This window comes from Chiloscyllium plagiosum, unplaced genomic scaffold, assembly GCF_037043375.1.
Source record: "Chiloscyllium plagiosum isolate Xiang-an unplaced genomic scaffold, Cpla_swu_hap1 HiC_scaffold_192, whole genome shotgun sequence".
In the NCBI taxonomy this organism is placed as follows: domain Eukaryota; kingdom Metazoa; phylum Chordata; class Chondrichthyes; order Orectolobiformes; family Hemiscylliidae; genus Chiloscyllium; species Chiloscyllium plagiosum.
Genome location: NW_028270331.1, coordinates 1 through 16,570, shown reverse-complemented (window position 1 = coordinate 16,570; position 16,570 = coordinate 1). Strand labels below are relative to the sequence as shown.

At 58.6% G+C, this 16,570-nt stretch overlaps 1 protein-coding gene across 1 annotated transcript; it reads right to left on the bottom strand.

Moving 5' to 3' along the window:
- Positions 1–3,282: 3,282 nt before the first annotated feature.
- uxt (ubiquitously-expressed, prefoldin-like chaperone) lies at positions 3,283–11,494 on the bottom strand. Its single transcript, XM_087985737.1, has 5 exons — positions 11,368–11,494; positions 10,617–10,684; positions 9,811–9,918; positions 8,742–8,805; positions 3,283–3,521 (listed from the first exon to the last, which is right to left on the bottom strand). The coding sequence occupies exons 2-5, from the start codon at positions 10,658–10,660 to the stop codon at positions 3,456–3,458; spliced, it is 282 nt and encodes a 93-aa protein (XP_087841863.1). The 5' UTR covers positions 10,661–10,684; positions 11,368–11,494; the 3' UTR covers positions 3,283–3,455.
- Positions 11,495–16,570: the final 5,076 nt, after the last annotated feature.

Here is a 16,570-nt window from a genome sequence, read left to right as displayed (position 1 = left end):
TGTATGTGAGCCCGTACCCCAGTGAGAGTCTGTGTGTGTGTGTGAGCCTGTACCCCAGGGAGAGTCTGTGTGTGTGTGAGCCCGTACCCCAGGGAGAGTATGTGTGTGTGTGTGTGTGTGTGGGAGCCCGTACCCCAGGGAGAGTCTCTGTGTGTGTGTGTGTGAGCCTGTACCCCAGGGAGAGTCTGTGTGTGTGTGTCTGTGTGTGAGCACGTACCACAGTGAGAGTCTGTGTGTGTGTGTGTGTGTGAGCCCGTACCCCAGTGAGAGTCTGTGTGTGTGGGAGCCCGTACCCCAGGGAGAGTCTGTGTGTGTGTGTGTGTGTGTGAGCCCGTACCCCAGGGAGAGTCTGTGTGTGTGAGCCTGTACCCCAGGGAGAGTCTGTGTGTGTGTGTGTGAGCCCGTATCCCAGGGAGAGTCTCTGTGTGTGTGTGTGTGTCTGTGTGTGAGCACGTACCCCAGTGAGAGTCTGTGTGTGTGGGAGCCCGTACCCCAGTGAGAGTCTGTGTGTGTGTGTGTGTGTGAGCCCGTACCCCAGGGAGAGTCTGTGCGTGTGTGTGTGTGTGTGAGCCCGTACCCCAGTGAGAGTCTGTGTGTGTGTGAGCCCGTACCCCAGGGAGAGTCTGTGTGTGTGTGTGTGTGTGAGCCTGTACCCCAGTGAGAGTCTGTGTGTGTGTGAGCCTGTACCCCAGTGAGAGTCTGTGTGTGTGAGCCCGTACCCCAGGGAGAGTCTGTGTGTGTGTGTGTGAGCCCATACCCCAGGGAGAGTCTGTGTGTGTGTGTGTGTGTGTGTGAGCCCGTACCCCAGGGAGAGTCTGTGTGTGTGTGTGTGTGTGAGCCCGTACCCCAGGGAGAGTCTGTGTGTGTGTGAGCCCGTACCCCAGGGAGAGTCTGTGTGTGTGTGTGTGAGAGAGCCCGTACCCCAGGGAGAGTCTGTGTGTGTGTGAGCCCGTACCCCAGTGAGAGTCTGTGTGTGTGTGTGTGTGTGTGTGTGTGTGTGTGAGAGCCTGTACCCCAGGGAGAGTCTGTGTGTGTGTGTGTGTGTGTGTGTGTGAGCCCGTACCCCAGGGAGAGTCTGTGTGTGTGTGTGTGTGTGTGAGCCCGTACCCCAGGGAGAGTCTGTGTGTGTGTGTGTGAGAGAGCCCGTACCCCAGTGAGAGTCTGTGTGTGTGTGTGTGAGCCCGTACCCCAGGGAGAGTCTGTATGTGTGTGTGTGTGTGTGAGCCCGTACCCCAGGGAGAGTCTGTGTGTGTGTGTGTGTGTGTGTGTGTGTGTGTGTGAGAGCCTGTACCCCAGGGAGAGTCTGTGTGTGTGTGTGTGTGTGTGTGTGTGTGAGCCCGTACCCCAGGGAGAGTCTGTGTGTGTGTGTGTGTGTGTGAGCCCGTACCCCAGGGAGAGTCTGTGTGTGTGTGTGTGAGAGAGCCCGTACCCCAGTGAGAGTCTGTGTGTGTGTGTGTGTGTGTGTGTGTGTGTGTGTGTGTGAGCCCGTACCCCAGGGAGAGTCTGTATGTGTGTGTGTGTGTGTGAGCCCGTACCCCAGGGAGAGTCTGTGTGTGTGTGTGTGTGTGTGTGTGTGAGCCTGTACCCCAGGGAGAGTCTGTGTGTGTGTGTGTGTGTGTGTGTGTGTGTGTGTGTGTGAGCCCGTACCCCAGGGAGAGTCTGTGTGTGTGTGTGTGTGTGTGAGCCCGTACCCCAGGGAGAGTCTGTGTGTGTGTGTGTGTGTGAGCCCGTACCCCAGGGAGAGTCTGTGTGTGTGGGAGCCCGTACCCCAGGGAGAGTCTGTGTGTGTCTGTGAGCCCGTACCCCAGGGAGAGTCTGTGTGTGTGTGTGTGTGTGAGCCCGTACCCCAGGGAGAGTCTGTGTGTGTGTGTGTGTGTGTGTGTGTGTGTGTGTGTGTGAGCCCGTACCCCAGTGAGAGTCTGTGTGTGTGTGTGAGCCCGTACCCCAGTGAGAGTCTGTGTGTGTGTGTGTGTGTGTGTGAGCCTGTACCCCAGGGAGAGTCTGTGTGTGTGTGTGTGTGTGTGAGCCCGTACCCCAGGGAGAGTCTGTGTGTGTCTGTGAGCCCGTACCCCAGGGAGAGTCTGTGTGTGTGTGTGAGCCCGTACCCCAGGGAGAGTCTGTGTGTGTGTGTGGGAGCCCATACCCCAGGGAGAGTCTGTGTGTGTGTGTGTGTGTGTGTGTGGGAGACCATACCCCAGTGAGAGTCTGTGTGTGTGTGTGTGTGTGTGTGGGAGACCATACCCCAGGGAGAGTCTGTGTGTGTGTGTGTGTGTGTGTGTGAGCCCGTACCCCAGGGAGAGTCTGTGTGTGTGTGTGTGTGGGAGCCCGTACCCCAGTGAGAGTCTGTGTGTGAGCCCGTACCCCATGGAGAGTCTGTGTGTGTGTGTGTGTGTGTGAGCCTGTACCCCAGGGAGAGTCTGTGTGTGTGGGAGCCCGTACCCCAGGGAGAGTCTGTGTGTGTGTGAGCCCGTACCCCAGGGAGAGTCTGTGTGTGTGTGTGTGTGAGCCTGTACCCCAGGGAGAGTCTGTGTGTGTGTGTGTGTGAGCCTGTACACCAGTGAGAGTCTGTGTGTGTGTGTGTGTGTGTGTGAGCCCGTACCCCAGTGAGAGTCTGTGTGTGTGGGAGCCCGTACCCCAGTGAGAGTCTGTGTGTGTGTGTGTGTGTGTATGTGTGTCTGTGTGGGAGCCCGTACCCCAGTGAGAGTCTGTGTGTGTGTGTGTGTGTGTGAGCCCGTACCCCAGTGAGAGTCTGTGTGTGTGTGTGTGTGTGTGTGTGTGTGAGCCCGTACCCCAGTGAGAGTCTGTGTGTGTGTGTGTGTGTGTGTGTGTGTGAGCCCGTACCCCAGTGAGAGTCTGTGTGTGTGTGTGTGTGAGCCCGTACCCCAGTGAGAGTCTGTGTGTGTGTGTGTGTGAGCCCGTACCCCAGGGAGAGTCTGTGTGTGTGTGTGTGTGTGTGTGAGCCCGTACCCCAGGGAGAGTCTGTGTGTGTGTGTGTGTGAGCCCGTACCCCAGGGAGAGTCTGTGTGTGTGTGTATGTGTGTGTGTGAGCCCATACCCCAGTGAGAGTCTGTGTGTGTGTGTGTGTGTGTGAGCCCGTACCCCAGGGAGAGTCTGTGCGTGTGTGTGTGTGTGTGTGTGTGTGTGGGAGCCCGTACCCCAGGGAGAGTCTGTGTGTGTGTGTGTGTGTGTGTGGGAGCCCGTACCCCAGGGAGAGTCTGTGCGTGTGTGAGAGTGTGTATATGTGAGTGCAGGAGCTGGATTGAAACGAACTCTGAGGAATGGTCCACTTCTATGCAGTGAGCTTTATAAATACTGAGACACTCCGCAGCGTTACACAGTCTCTCTGTGAGGCTTCAAGCTCTTCCTCTGGTACGTACACCGCGCTGTTCAGCTATGGGAGTCATCGGCACCATTCGGCCCCTCTCCGCACTCTGCTTCCCCCCTGACAGGGGCCATCAGAACACCTCTCTGCGATTCTCCATCTCGGGTAAGTCCTGGATCCCCTGGAGCTCACAGAGAGCCTGCAATCGGAGGGAAGGAGGGAGAGGTCAGTCAGCGATTAATTGGAATCCATTGCCGTTAGCAACCGCTCAGGCCTGGGTCAGAGGGGAACCCACAGACTACCCAGCTGACTGGATTCCCCAACTCCCATTGAGATCACCCCACTGCCGCCAAGATCCTAACCACCAGATCCCCATCTATCACCGAGATCCCAAACACCAGATCCCCAACTCACACCGAGAACCCAAACACCAGATCCCCAACTCACACCGAGAACTCCAAACACCAGCTCCCCAGCTCACACTGAGATCCCAAACACCAGCTCCCCAGCTGCCACTGAGATCCCCAACTCACACTGAGATCCCAAACACCAGATCCCCAGTTCCCACCGAGATTCCCAACTCACACCGAGATCCCAAACACCAGACACCCAACTCACACCGAGATCCCAAACACCAGATCCCCAGCACCCACTGAGATCCCCAAACACCAGATCCCCAACTCACACCAAGATCCCAAACACCAGATCCCCAGCTCACACCGAGATCCCAAACACCAGATCCCCAGCACCCACTGAGATCCCCAAACACCAGATCCCCAGCTCCCACTGAGATCCCCAAACACCAGATCCCCAGCTCCCACTGAGATCCCCAAACACCAGATCCCCAGCTCACACCGAGATCCCAAACACCAGATCCCCAAACACCAGATCCCCAACTCACACCGAGATCCCCAAACACCAGATCCCCAGCTCACACCTAGATCCCCAAACACCAGATCCCCAACTCACACCGAGATCCCAAACACCAGATCCCCAACTCGCACCAAGATCCCCAAACACCAGATCCCCAGCTCACACCAAGATCCCAAACACCAGATCCCCAACTCACACCGAGATCCCCAAACACCAGATCCCCAGCTCACACCAAGATCCCAAACACCAGATCCCCAACTCGCACCAAGATCCCCAAACACCAGATCCCCAACTCACACCGAGATCCCCAAACACCAGATCCCCAACTCCCATTGAGATCTCAAACACCAGATCCCCAACTCACACCGAGATCCCCAAACACCAGCTCCCCAACTCACACTGAGATCCCAAACACCAGATCCCCAGCTCAAACCGAGATCCCCAACTCACACCGAGATCCCCAACTCACACCGAGATCCCCAAACACCAGCTCCCCAGCTCACACTGAGATCCCAAACACCAGATCCCCAGCTCAAACCGAGATCCCCAACTCACACCGAGATCCCCAACTCACACCGAGATCCCCAAACACCAGATCCCCAGCTCACACTGAGATCCCAAACACCAGATCCCCAGCTCAAACCGAGATCCCCAACTCACACCGAGATCCCCAACTCACACCGAGATCCCCAAACACCAGCTCCCCAGCTCACACTGAGATCCCAAACACCAGATCCCCAGCTCAAACCGAGATCCCCAACTCACACCGAGATCCCCAACTCACACCGAGATCCCCAAACACCAGATCCCCAGCTCACACCGAGATCCCCAAACACCAGATCCCCAGCTCCCACTGAGATCCCCAAACACCAGATCCCCAACTCACACCAAGATCCCAAACACCAGATCCCCAACTCGCACCGAGATCCCAAACACCAGATCCCCAACTCACACTGAGATCCCAAACACCAGATCCCCAGCACCCACTGAGATCCCCAAACACCAGATCCCCAACTCACACCAAGATCCCAAACACCAGATCCCCAGCTCACACCGAGATCCCAAACACCAGATCCCCAGCACCCACTGAGATCCCCAAACACCAGATCCCCAGCTCCCACTGAGATCCCCAAACACCAGATCCCCAGCTCACACCGAGATCCCAAACACCAGATCCCCAAACACCAGATCCCCAACTCACACCGAGATCCCCAAACACCAGATCCCCAACTCACACCGAGATCCCCAAACACCAGATCCCCAGCTCACACCTAGATCCCCAAACACCAGATCCCCAACTCACACCGAGATCCCAAACACCAGATCCCCAACTCGCACCAAGATCCCCAAACACCAGATCCCCAGCTCACACCAAGATCCCAAACACCAGATCCCCAACTCACACCGAGATCCCCAAACACCAGATCCCCAGCTCACACCAAGATCCCAAACACCAGATCCCCAACTCGCACCAAGATCCCCAAACACCAGATCCCCAACTCACACCGAGATCCCCAAACACCAGATCCCCAACTCCCATTGAGATCTCAAACACCAGATCCCCAACTCACACCGAGATCCCCAAACACCAGCTCCCCAGCTCACACTGAGATCCCAAACACCAGATCCCCAGCTCAAACCGAGATCCCCAACTCACACCGAGATCCCCAACTCACACCGAGATCCCCAAACACCAGCTCCCCAGCTCACACTGAGATCCCAAACACCAGATCCCCAGCTCAAACCGAGATCCCCAACTCACACCGAGATCCCCAACTCACACCGAGATCCCCAAACACCAGATCCCCAGCTCACACCGAGATCCCCAAACACCAGATCCCCAACTCCCACGGAGATCCTGTGGTGAAACGGTTAAAAATTATGTCCCAATACATGTGTAAATCTAACCGGAATGGAGGTGTTGCTTAGTCCCGTGTGAATCTTATTACACACCTCCCCGTGTGAATCTTCTAATCTGTATGTAACCAGAATGGAATGTGTTTTTTAGCCTTGCTCTGCTGTTCACATGAATGTTTATATCTGGAAAAGAGTATATCAGCTGGAAAAGTCTCCAGTTCGGTGAGTCTGCTCCGGGGTTACGTTTAACCGCCGAGCGTGGGTTGTTGGCAACCGCTCTACGAGAACTGACGGCTCCCAGTTCCGGTAACATGTAGAGTGAGTATAAGCCAGACCCGTTGTAAGTATGAGACCTGGTTGTGGCGACGCTGCGGGGAATAAAATGCTCATATTCTAGCAGACTCGCCTCTTGGTCGTTTGTTCTGTGTCAGACTACTCTCCTACGAACCTGACCTTGAGAATTTTTTAAAACATTTGGCGCTGCGAGCAGGGTCAATCGCAATTGAGGAGAGATTTTGATACAGAACAATGTTTTGGAAAAAGACTAAGAAACCAGAAGAACAAACTGTGGAGGTCCCGACCGTCCCGGGATGGCATGGACCGTGGCATGACGTGGCAGTTTGTTTGAGAAATGGTGGGGGGCGACCGGAGGAACCCCAGGGTCGCTGCTGTCCACCCTTGAGAGGATCCCAGTCCTGCCGAAGAACCCCTTGCCTGGGGTACAGCGGAGGATGTGGGCATGTCCAAAAAGCTGAAGCGGAGTTAACAGAATTGAATGGGATTGAACTGAACTGAACTGAGTGGAACTGAAGTGAATCAAATTGAACGGAACAAAATGGAACTGAGCTAAATTGAATTGAAATGGACGGAACTGAATTGAACACAATTGAATTGAACTGAACAGACCTGAACTGAGCTGAATTGAACTACACTGAATTGACTGAACTGAAATTAACTGAAACGAATTGAACTGAATTAAGCATAATGTAACACATGTATTGGGCCAAGCAGTGGAATGTGGTGAAACGGTTAAAAATTATGTCCCAATACATGTGTGAATCTAACCGGAATGGAGGTGTTGCTTAGTCCCGTGTGAATCTTATTACACACCTCCCCGTGTGAATCTTCTTATCTGTATGTAACCAGAATGGAATGTGTTTTTTAGCCTTGCTCTGCTGTTCACATGAATGTTTATATCTGGAAAAGAGTATATCAGCTGGAAAAGTCTCCAGTTCGGTGAGTCTGCTCCGGGGTTACGTTTAACCGCCGAGCGTGGGTTGTTGGCAACCGCTCTACGAGAACTGACGGCTCCCAGTTCCGGTAACATGTAGAGTGAGTATAAGCCAGACCCGTTGTAAGTATGAGACCTGGTTGTGGCGACGCTGCGGGGAATAAAATGCTCATATTCTAGCAGACTCGCCTCTTGGTCGTTTGTTCTGTGTCAGACTACTCTCCTACGAACCTGACCTTGAGAATTTTTTAAAACAGATCCCCAAACACCAGATCCCCAACTCCCACTGAGATCCCCAAACACCAGATCCCCAAACACCAGATCCCCAACTAACACCGAGATCCCAAACACCAGATCCCCAACTCACACCGAGATCCCCAAACACCAGATCCCCAACTCCCATTGAGATCCCAAACACCAGATCCCCACCTCACACCGAGATCCCCAACTCACACCAAGATCCCAAACACCAGCTCCCCAGCTCCCACTGAGATCCCAAACACCAGATCCCCAACTCCCACTGAGATCCCAAACACTAGATCCCCAGCTCACATCGAGATTCCCAAACACCAGATCCCCAGCTCACATCGAGATCCCCAAACACCAGATCCCCAACTCACACCGAGATCCCCAAACACCAGATCCCCAACTCACACCGAGATCCCAAACACCAGATCCCCAGCTCACACCGAGATCCCCAGACACCAGATCCCCAACTCACACCGAGATCCCAAACACCAGATCCCCAGCTCACACCGATATCCCCAAACACCAGATCCCCAACTCACACCGAGATCCCAAACACCAGATCCCCAGCTCACACCGAGATCCCCAGACACCAGATCCCCAACTCACACCGAGATCCCAAACACCAGATCCCCAGCTCACACCGATATCCCCAAACACCAGATCCCCAACTCACACCGAAATCCCCAAACACCAGATCCCCAGCTCACACCGAGATCCCAAACACCAGATCCCCAACTCACACCGAGATCCCAAACACCAGATCCCCAGCTCACACCGAGATCCCCAGACACCAGATCCCCAACTCACACCGATATCCCCAAACACCAGATCCCCAACTCACACCGAAATCCCCAAACACCAGATCCCCAGCTCACACCGAGATCCCAAACACCAGATCCCCAACTCACACCGAGATCCCAAACACCAGATCCCCAGCTCACACCGAGATCCCAAACACCAGATCCCCAACTCACACCGAGATCCCAAACACCAGATCCCCAGCTCACATCGAGATCCCCAAACACCAGATCCCCAACTCACACCGAGATCCCCAAACACCAGATCCCCAGCTCACACCGAGATCCCCAAACACCAGATCCCCAGCTCACACTGAGATCCCAAACACCAGATCCCCAGCTCACACCAAGATCCCAAACACCAGATCCCCAGCTCCTGAGATCCCAAGGACCTGGTAGCCACTACCCTCACCTCTAGGACCATGCGGATGTTCCCCTTGATTTTCGCTGAGTCCTTAGTCAGTCTGGCCGCTGACCTGGGGGGGGGGGGGGCAGTGTGGGTGTGGGGGAAGAGACATGGGTTAGCTGCGGTTGTAGGGACCACCCCGCTCCTACCCGCTGCCAGGATACCGGAGAACCGGTGCCCACTCAGCTGCGTTACTCCTGGCACAAAGGAAAGTGGTAATGCTCTGCTGGAACATCTCCGCAGGAATCCCTCAGGGGAACAGCCCCTTCCTATAACCCTCGCCCTCTCCAGGACACACGCAGGTCTCCCCTGGCTCAGAAGTTGGGACGCTACCACCTGCCGACGCACAAAGGCAGCTGGGCTCATTAGGAATGCCCGGCTGAGCTCCAACACTCCCTCCCCCGAGGTAGCTGGGCTCATTAGGAATGCCCGGCTGAGCTCCAACACCCACTCCCTCCCCCGAGGTAGCTGGGCTCATGAGGAATGCCCGGCTGAGCTCCAACACTCTCTCCCTCCCCCGAGGCAACTGGGCTCATGAGGAATGCCCGGCTGAGCTCCAACACTCTCTCCCTCCCTCCCCCGAGGTAGCTGGGCTCATTAGGAATGCCCAGCTGAGATCCAACACCCCCTCCCTCCCTCCCCCGAGAGAGCTGGGCTCATTAGGAATGCCTGGCTGAGCTCCAACACCCCCTCCCTCCCCCGAGGTAACTGGGCTCTTTAGGAATGCCCGGCTGAGCTCCAACACTCCCTCCCTCCCACCCGAGGTAGCTGGGCTCATTAGGAATGCCCGGCTGAGCTCCAACACTCCCTCCCTCCCACCCGAGGTAGCTGGGCTCATTAGGAATGCCCGGCTGAGCTCCAACACTCCCACCCTCCCACCCCTGCTGACGCAGCAGGGCCTGAACTGGGTGGGAGTGTCCAATTGGAGGAGTGGTCATCCCACACGATGTTCTCGGGGGGAGGTTGGACCAGACACCCCTCTGCTCCAGGACCCTCCACTCCACCCCCACCTCCTCACCGCTGCCTCAAGCGAACAGGAGTGGGGATGGCGGGTGGGGTTTGGGTGGATACTCACTCGTTGAGGTGCTGGGTCTTCCTCTCCAGAAAGCGGAGTGCCTCGGGGAAGGTCAGCTCCACAAAGAATCCATAGCCTACGGAGACGAACATCATCGATGCGTCCGGTCTGCAAGCAGAGCTGAACGTCAGGCACTGCTCTCAGGAAGTGGAGTACGCAGCAATGAGGCAGCTCAGGCAGAGATAGGGAGGGGGTGTAGGGGGCTGGAGGAGGGGACGGCGATAGGGAGGGGGTGTAGGGGGCTGGAGGAGGGGACGGGGATAGGGAGGGGGTGTAGGGGGCTGGAGGAGGGGACGGCGATAGGGAGGGGGTGTAGGGGCTGGAGGAGGGGACGGGGATAGGGAGGGGGTGTAGGAGCTGGAGGAGGAGACGGAGATAGGGAGGGGGTGTAGGAGCTGGAGGAGGGGACGGAGATAGGGAGGGGGTGTAGGGGCTGGAGGAGGGGACGGAGATAGGGAGGAGGGTGTAGGGGCTGGAGGAGGGGACGGAGATAGGGAGGGGGTGTAGGGGCTGGAGGAGGGGACGGGGATAGGGAGGGGGTGTAGGGGCTGGAGGAGGGGACGGAGATAGGGAGGGGGTGTAGGGGCTGGAGGAGGGGGCGGAGATAGGGAGGGGGTGTAGGGGCTGGAGGAGGGGACGGGGATAGGGAGGGGGTGTAGGGGCTGGAGGAGGGGACGGAGATAGGGAGGGGGTGTAGGGGCTGGAGGAGGGGACGGGGATAGGGAGGGGGTGTAGGGGCTGGAGGAGGGGACGGGGATAGGGAGGGGGTGTCGGGGTCCTTGGGGGGTGAGCTGGTTAATACTCACACGTTGGCTTGAACGTAGAAGTTACATCCCAGGTCGACCTGCATCTTCAGGCTCTTGCTCTCCGCCTCCTGGAAGACACGAGGCTGACAGTGCATTTACGTAGCAGCGGCTGGGGATGCCCCTTCCCTTCCCTTCCCCTCCTCCCCCAGAACCTCTCGTGGACAACGGAGGAGGGGGTTTTGTTTCTCGTCCCGGTCTGCGGTCTCCGGTTCGATTCACAGACAGCTCTCAGACACGCACAGGAGGCCATTCAGCCCCTCCTTTTCCTCCAGCCTGTTACACAGGAACAGGAGGCCATTCAGCCCCCCCTCCTCCTCCAGCCTGTTACACAGGAACAGGAGGTCATTCAGCCCCCTCCCCCTCCAGCCTGTTACACAGGAACAGGAGGCCATTCAGCCCCTCCTCCTCCAGTCTGTTACACAGGAACAGGAGGCCATTCAGCCCCCTCCTCCTCCAGCCTGTTACACAGGAACAGGAGGCCATTCAGCCCCCCCCTCCTCCAGCCTGTTACACAGGAACAGGAGGCCATTCAGCCCCTCCTCCTCCAGCCTGTAACACAGGAATGGGAGGCCATTCAGCCCCCTCCCTCCTCCAGCCTGTTACACAGGAACAGGAGGCCATTCAGCCCCCTCCCTCCTCCAGCCTGTTACACAGGGACAGGAGGCCATTCAGCCCCTCCTCCTCCAGTCTGTTACACAGGCACAGGAGGCCATTCAGCCCCAGGATCGTGCTGGGAAATGATGGAACCCACCTGTAGCCGTTCAATGACGTTCTTGAGTTGGAGATGCTGCGCAATCTTCTCATAGATTTCATCGCGCTGTTCTAGAACTTTCCTGGAGGAGACAGGGAGGACTGAGTGAGAGGGAGGAGAGACAGAGGGAGTGAAGACAAAATATGAACCCCCAGACACAGGTCAGCAGATTCAGGAACACGCGTGAGGGTGGGTGGGGTTGTGGGGGTGAGGATACGGAGGTTAGTGTGGGTATGGGGAGGGTGGGTGGGGTTGTGGGGGTGAGGATACGGAGGTTAGTGTGGGTACGGGGAGGGTGGGTGGGGTTGTGGGGGTGAGGATACGGAGGTTAGTGTGGGTATGGGGAGGGTGGGTGGGGTTGTGGGGGTGAGGATACGGAGGTTAGTGTGGGTATGGGGAGGGTGGGTGGGGTTGTGGGGGTGAGGATACGGAGGTTAGTGTGGGTATGGGGAGGGTGGGTGGGGTTGTGGGGGTGAGGATACGGAGGTTAGTGTGGGTATGGGGGGAGTGTGGGGTTGTGGGGGTGAGGATACGGAGGTTAGTGTGGGTATGGGGAGGGTGGGGTTGTGGGGGTGAGGATACGGAGGTTAGTGTGGGTATGGGGAGGGTGGGTGGGGTTGTGGGGGTGAGGATACGGAGGTTAGTGTGGGTACGGGGAGGGTGGGTGGGGTTGTGGGGGTGAGGATACGGAGGTTAGTGTGGGTATGGGGGGAGGGTGGGTGGGGTTGTGGGGGTGAGGATACGGAGGTTAGTGTGGGTACGGGGAGGGTGGGTGGGGTTGTGGGGGTGAGGATACGGAGGTTAGTGTGGGTATGGGGAGGGTGGGTGGGGTTGTGGGGGTGAGGATACGGAGGTTAGTGTGGGTATGGGGAGGGTGGGTGGGGTTGTGGGGGTGAGGATACGGAGGTTAGTGTGGGTATGGGGAGGGTGGGTGGGGTTGTGGGGGTGAGGATACGGAGGTTAGTGTGGGTATGGGGAGGGTGGGTGGGGTTGTGGGGGTGAGGATTTGGAGGTTAGTGTGGGTATGGGGGGGAGGGTGGGGTTGTGGGGGTGAGGATACGGAGGTTAGTGTGGGTATGGGGAGGGTGGGTGGGGTTGTGGGGGTGAGGATACGGAGGTTAGTGTGGGTATGGGGGGGAGGGTGGGGTTGTGGGGGTGAGGATACGGAGGTTAGTGTGGGTATGGGGAGGGTGGGTGGGGTTGTGGGGGTGAGGATACGGAGGTTAGTGTGGGTATGGGGGGAGGGTGGGTGGGGTTGTAGGGGTGAGGATACGGAGGTTAGTGTGGGTATGGGGAGGGTGGGTGGGGTTGTGGGGGTGAGGTTACGGAGGTTAGTGTGGGTACGGGGAGGGTGGGTGGGGTTGTGGGGGTGAGGATACGGAGGTTAGTGTGGGTATGGGGGGAGGGTGGGTGGGGTTGTGGGGGTGAGGATACGGAGGTTAGTGTGGGTATGGGGGGAGGGTGGGTGGGGTTGTGGGGGTGAGGATACGGAGGTTAGTGTGGGTATGGGGGGAGGGTGGGTGGGGTTGTGGGGGTGAGGATACGGAGGTTAGTGTGGGTATGGGGGGAGGGTGGGTGGGGTTGTGGGGGTGAGGATACGGAGGTTAGTGTGGGTATGGGGGGAGGGTGGGTGGGGTTGTGGGGGTGAGGATACGGAGGTTAGTGTGGGTATGGGGGGAGGGTGGGTGGGGTTGTGGGGGTGAGGATACGGAGGTTAGTGTGGGTATGGGGGGAGGGTGGGTGGGGTTGTGGGGGTGAGGATACGGAGGTTAGTGTGGGTATGGGGGGAGGGTGGGTGGGGTTGTGGGGGTGAGGATACGGAGGTTAGTGTGGGTACGGGGAGGGTGGGTGGGGTTGTGGGGGTGAGGATACGGAGGTTAGTGTGGGTATGGGGGGAGGGTGGGTGGGGTTGTGGGGGTGAGGATACGGAGGTTTGTGTGGGTATGGGGAGGGTGGGTGGGGTTGTGGGGGTGAGGATATGGAGGTTAGTGTGGGTATGGGGGGGTGGGTGGGGTTGTGGGGGTGAGGATACGGAGGTTAGTGTGGGTACGGGGAGGGTGGGTGGGGTTGTGGGGGTGAGGATACGGAGGTTAGTGTGGGTACGGGGAGGGTGGGTGGGGTTGTGGGGGTGAGGATACGGAGGTTAGTGTGGGTACGGGGAGGGTGGGTGGGGTTGTGGGGGTGAGGATACGGAGGTTAGTGTGGGTACGGGGAGGGTGGGTGGGGTTGTGGGGGTGAGGATACGGAGGTTAGTGTGGGTACGGGGAGGGTGGGTGGGGTTGTGGGGGTGAGGATACGGAGGTTAGTGTGGGTACGGGGAGGGTGGGTGGGGTTGTGGGGGTGAGGATACGGAGGTTAGTGTGGGTACGGGGAGGGTGGGTGGGGTTGTGGGGGTGAGGATTTGGAGGTTAGTGTGGGTATGGGGGGGAGGGTGGGGTTGTGGGGGTGAGGATACGGAGGTTAGTGTGGGTATGGGGAGGGTGGGTGGGGTTGTGGGGGTGAGGATACGGAGGTTAGTGTGGGTATGGGGGGGAGGGTGGGGTTGTGGGGGTGAGGATACGGAGGTTAGTGTGGGTATGGGGAGGGTGGGTGGGGTTGTGGGGGTGAGGATACGGAGGTTAGTGTGGGTATGGGGGGAGGGTGGGTGGGGTTGTAGGGGTGAGGATACGGAGGTTAGTGTGGGTATGGGGAGGGTGGGTGGGGTTGTGGGGGTGAGGTTACGGAGGTTAGTGTGGGTACGGGGAGGGTGGGTGGGGTTGTGGGGGTGAGGATACGGAGGTTAGTGTGGGTATGGGGGGAGGGTGGGTGGGGTTGTGGGGGTGAGGATACGGAGGTTAGTGTGGGTATGGGGGGAGGGTGGGTGGGGTTGTGGGGGTGAGGATACGGAGGTTAGTGTGGGTATGGGGGGAGGGTGGGTGGGGTTGTGGGGGTGAGGATACGGAGGTTAGTGTGGGTATGGGGGGAGGGTGGGTGGGGTTGTGGGGGTGAGGATACGGAGGTTAGTGTGGGTATGGGGGGAGGGTGGGTGGGGTTGTGGGGGTGAGGATACGGAGGTTAGTGTGGGTATGGGGGGAGGGTGGGTGGGGTTGTGGGGGTGAGGATACGGAGGTTAGTGTGGGTATGGGGGGAGGGTGGGTGGGGTTGTGGGGGTGAGGATACGGAGGTTAGTGTGGGTATGGGGGGAGGGTGGGTGGGGTTGTGGGGGTGAGGATACGGAGGTTAGTGTGGGTATGGGGGGAGGGTGGGTGGGGTTGTGGGGGTGAGGATACGGAGGTTAGTGTGGGTATGGGGAGGGTGGGTGGGGTTGTGGGTGTGAGGATACGGAGGTTAGTGTGGGTATGGGGGGAGGGTGGGTGGGGTTGAGGATACGGAGGTTAGTGTGGGTATGGGGGGAGGGTGGGTGGGGTTGTGGGGTTGAGGATACGGAGGTTAGTGTGGGTATGGGGGGAGGGTGGGTGGGGTTGTGGGGGTGAGGATACGGAGGTTAGTGTGGGTATGGGGAGGGTGGATGGGGTTGTGGGGGTGAGGATACGGAGGTTCGTGTGGGTATGGGGAGGGTGGGTGTGGTTGTGGGGGTGAGGATACGGAGGTTAGTGTGGGTTCGGGGAGGGTGGGTGGGGTTGTGGGGGTGAGGATACGGAGGTTAGTGTGGGTATGGGGGGAGGGTGGGTGGGGTTGTGGGGGTGAGGATACGGAGGTTAGTGTGGGTATGGGGGGAGGGTGGGTGGGGTTGTGGGGGTGAGGATACGGAGGTTAGTGTGGGTACGGGGAGGGTGGGTGGGGTTGTGGGGGTGAGGATACGGAGGTTAGTGTGGGTATGGGGGGAGGGTGGGTGGGGTTGTGGGGGTGAGGATACGGAGGTTTGTGTGGGTATGGGGAGGGTGGGTGGGGTTGTGGGGGTGAGGATATGGAGGTTAGTGTGGGTATGGGGGGGTGGGTGGGGTTGTGGGGGTGAGGATACGGAGGTTAGTGTGGGTACGGGGAGGGTGGGTGGGGTTGTGGGGGTGAGGATACGGAGGTTAGTGTGGGTACGGGGAGGGTGGGTGGGGTTGTGGGGGTGAGGATACGGAGGTTAGTGTGGGTACGGGGAGGGTGGGTGGGGTTGTGGGGGTGAGGATACGGAGGTTAGTGTGGGTACGGGGAGGGTGGGTGGGGTTGTGGGGGTGAGGATACGGAGGTTAGTGTGGGTACGGGGAGGGTGGGTGGGGTTGTGGGGGTGAGGATACGGAGGTTAGTGTGGGTACGGGGAGGGTGGGTGGGGTTGTGGGGGTGAGGATACGGAGGTTAGTGTGGGTACGGGGAGGGTGGGTGGGGTTGTGGGGGTGAGGATTTGGAGGTTAGTGTGGGTATGGGGGGGAGGGTGGGGTTGTGGGGGTGAGGATACGGAGGTTAGTGTGGGTATGGGGAGGGTGGGTGGGGTTGTGGGGGTGAGGATACGGAGGTTAGTGTGGGTATGGGGGGGAGGGTGGGGTTGTGGGGGTGAGGATACGGAGGTTAGTGTGGGTATGGGGAGGGTGGGTGGGGTTGTGGGGGTGAGGATACGGAGGTTAGTGTGGGTATGGGGGGAGGGTGGGTGGGGTTGTAGGGGTGAGGATACGGAGGTTAGTGTGGGTATGGGGAGGGTGGGTGGGGTTGTGGGGGTGAGGTTACGGAGGTTAGTGTGGGTACGGGGAGGGTGGGTGGGGTTGTGGGGGTGAGGATACGGAGGTTAGTGTGGGTATGGGGGGAGGGTGGGTGGGGTTGTGGGGGTGAGGATACGGAGGTTAGTGTGGGTATGGGGGGAGGGTGGGTGGGGTTGTGGGGGTGAGGATACGGAGGTTAGTGTGGGTATGTGGGGAGGGTGGGTGGGGTTGTGGGGGTGAGGATACGGAGGTTAGTGTGGGTATGGGGGGAGGGTGGGTGGGGTTGTGGGGTGAGGATACGGAGGTTAGTGTGGGTATGGGGGGAGGGTGGGTGGGGTTGTGGGGGTGAGGATACGGAGGTTAGTGTGGGTATGGGGGGAGGGTGGGTGGGGTTGTGGGGGTGAGGATACGGAGGTTAGTGTGGGTATGGGGGGAGGGTGGGTGGGGTTGTGGGGGTGAGGATACGGAGGTTAGTGTGGGTATGGGGGGAGGGTGGGTGGGGTTGTGGGGGTGAGGATACGGAGGTTAGTGTGGGTATGGGGAGGGTGGGTGGGGTTGTGGGTGTGAGGATACGGAGGTTA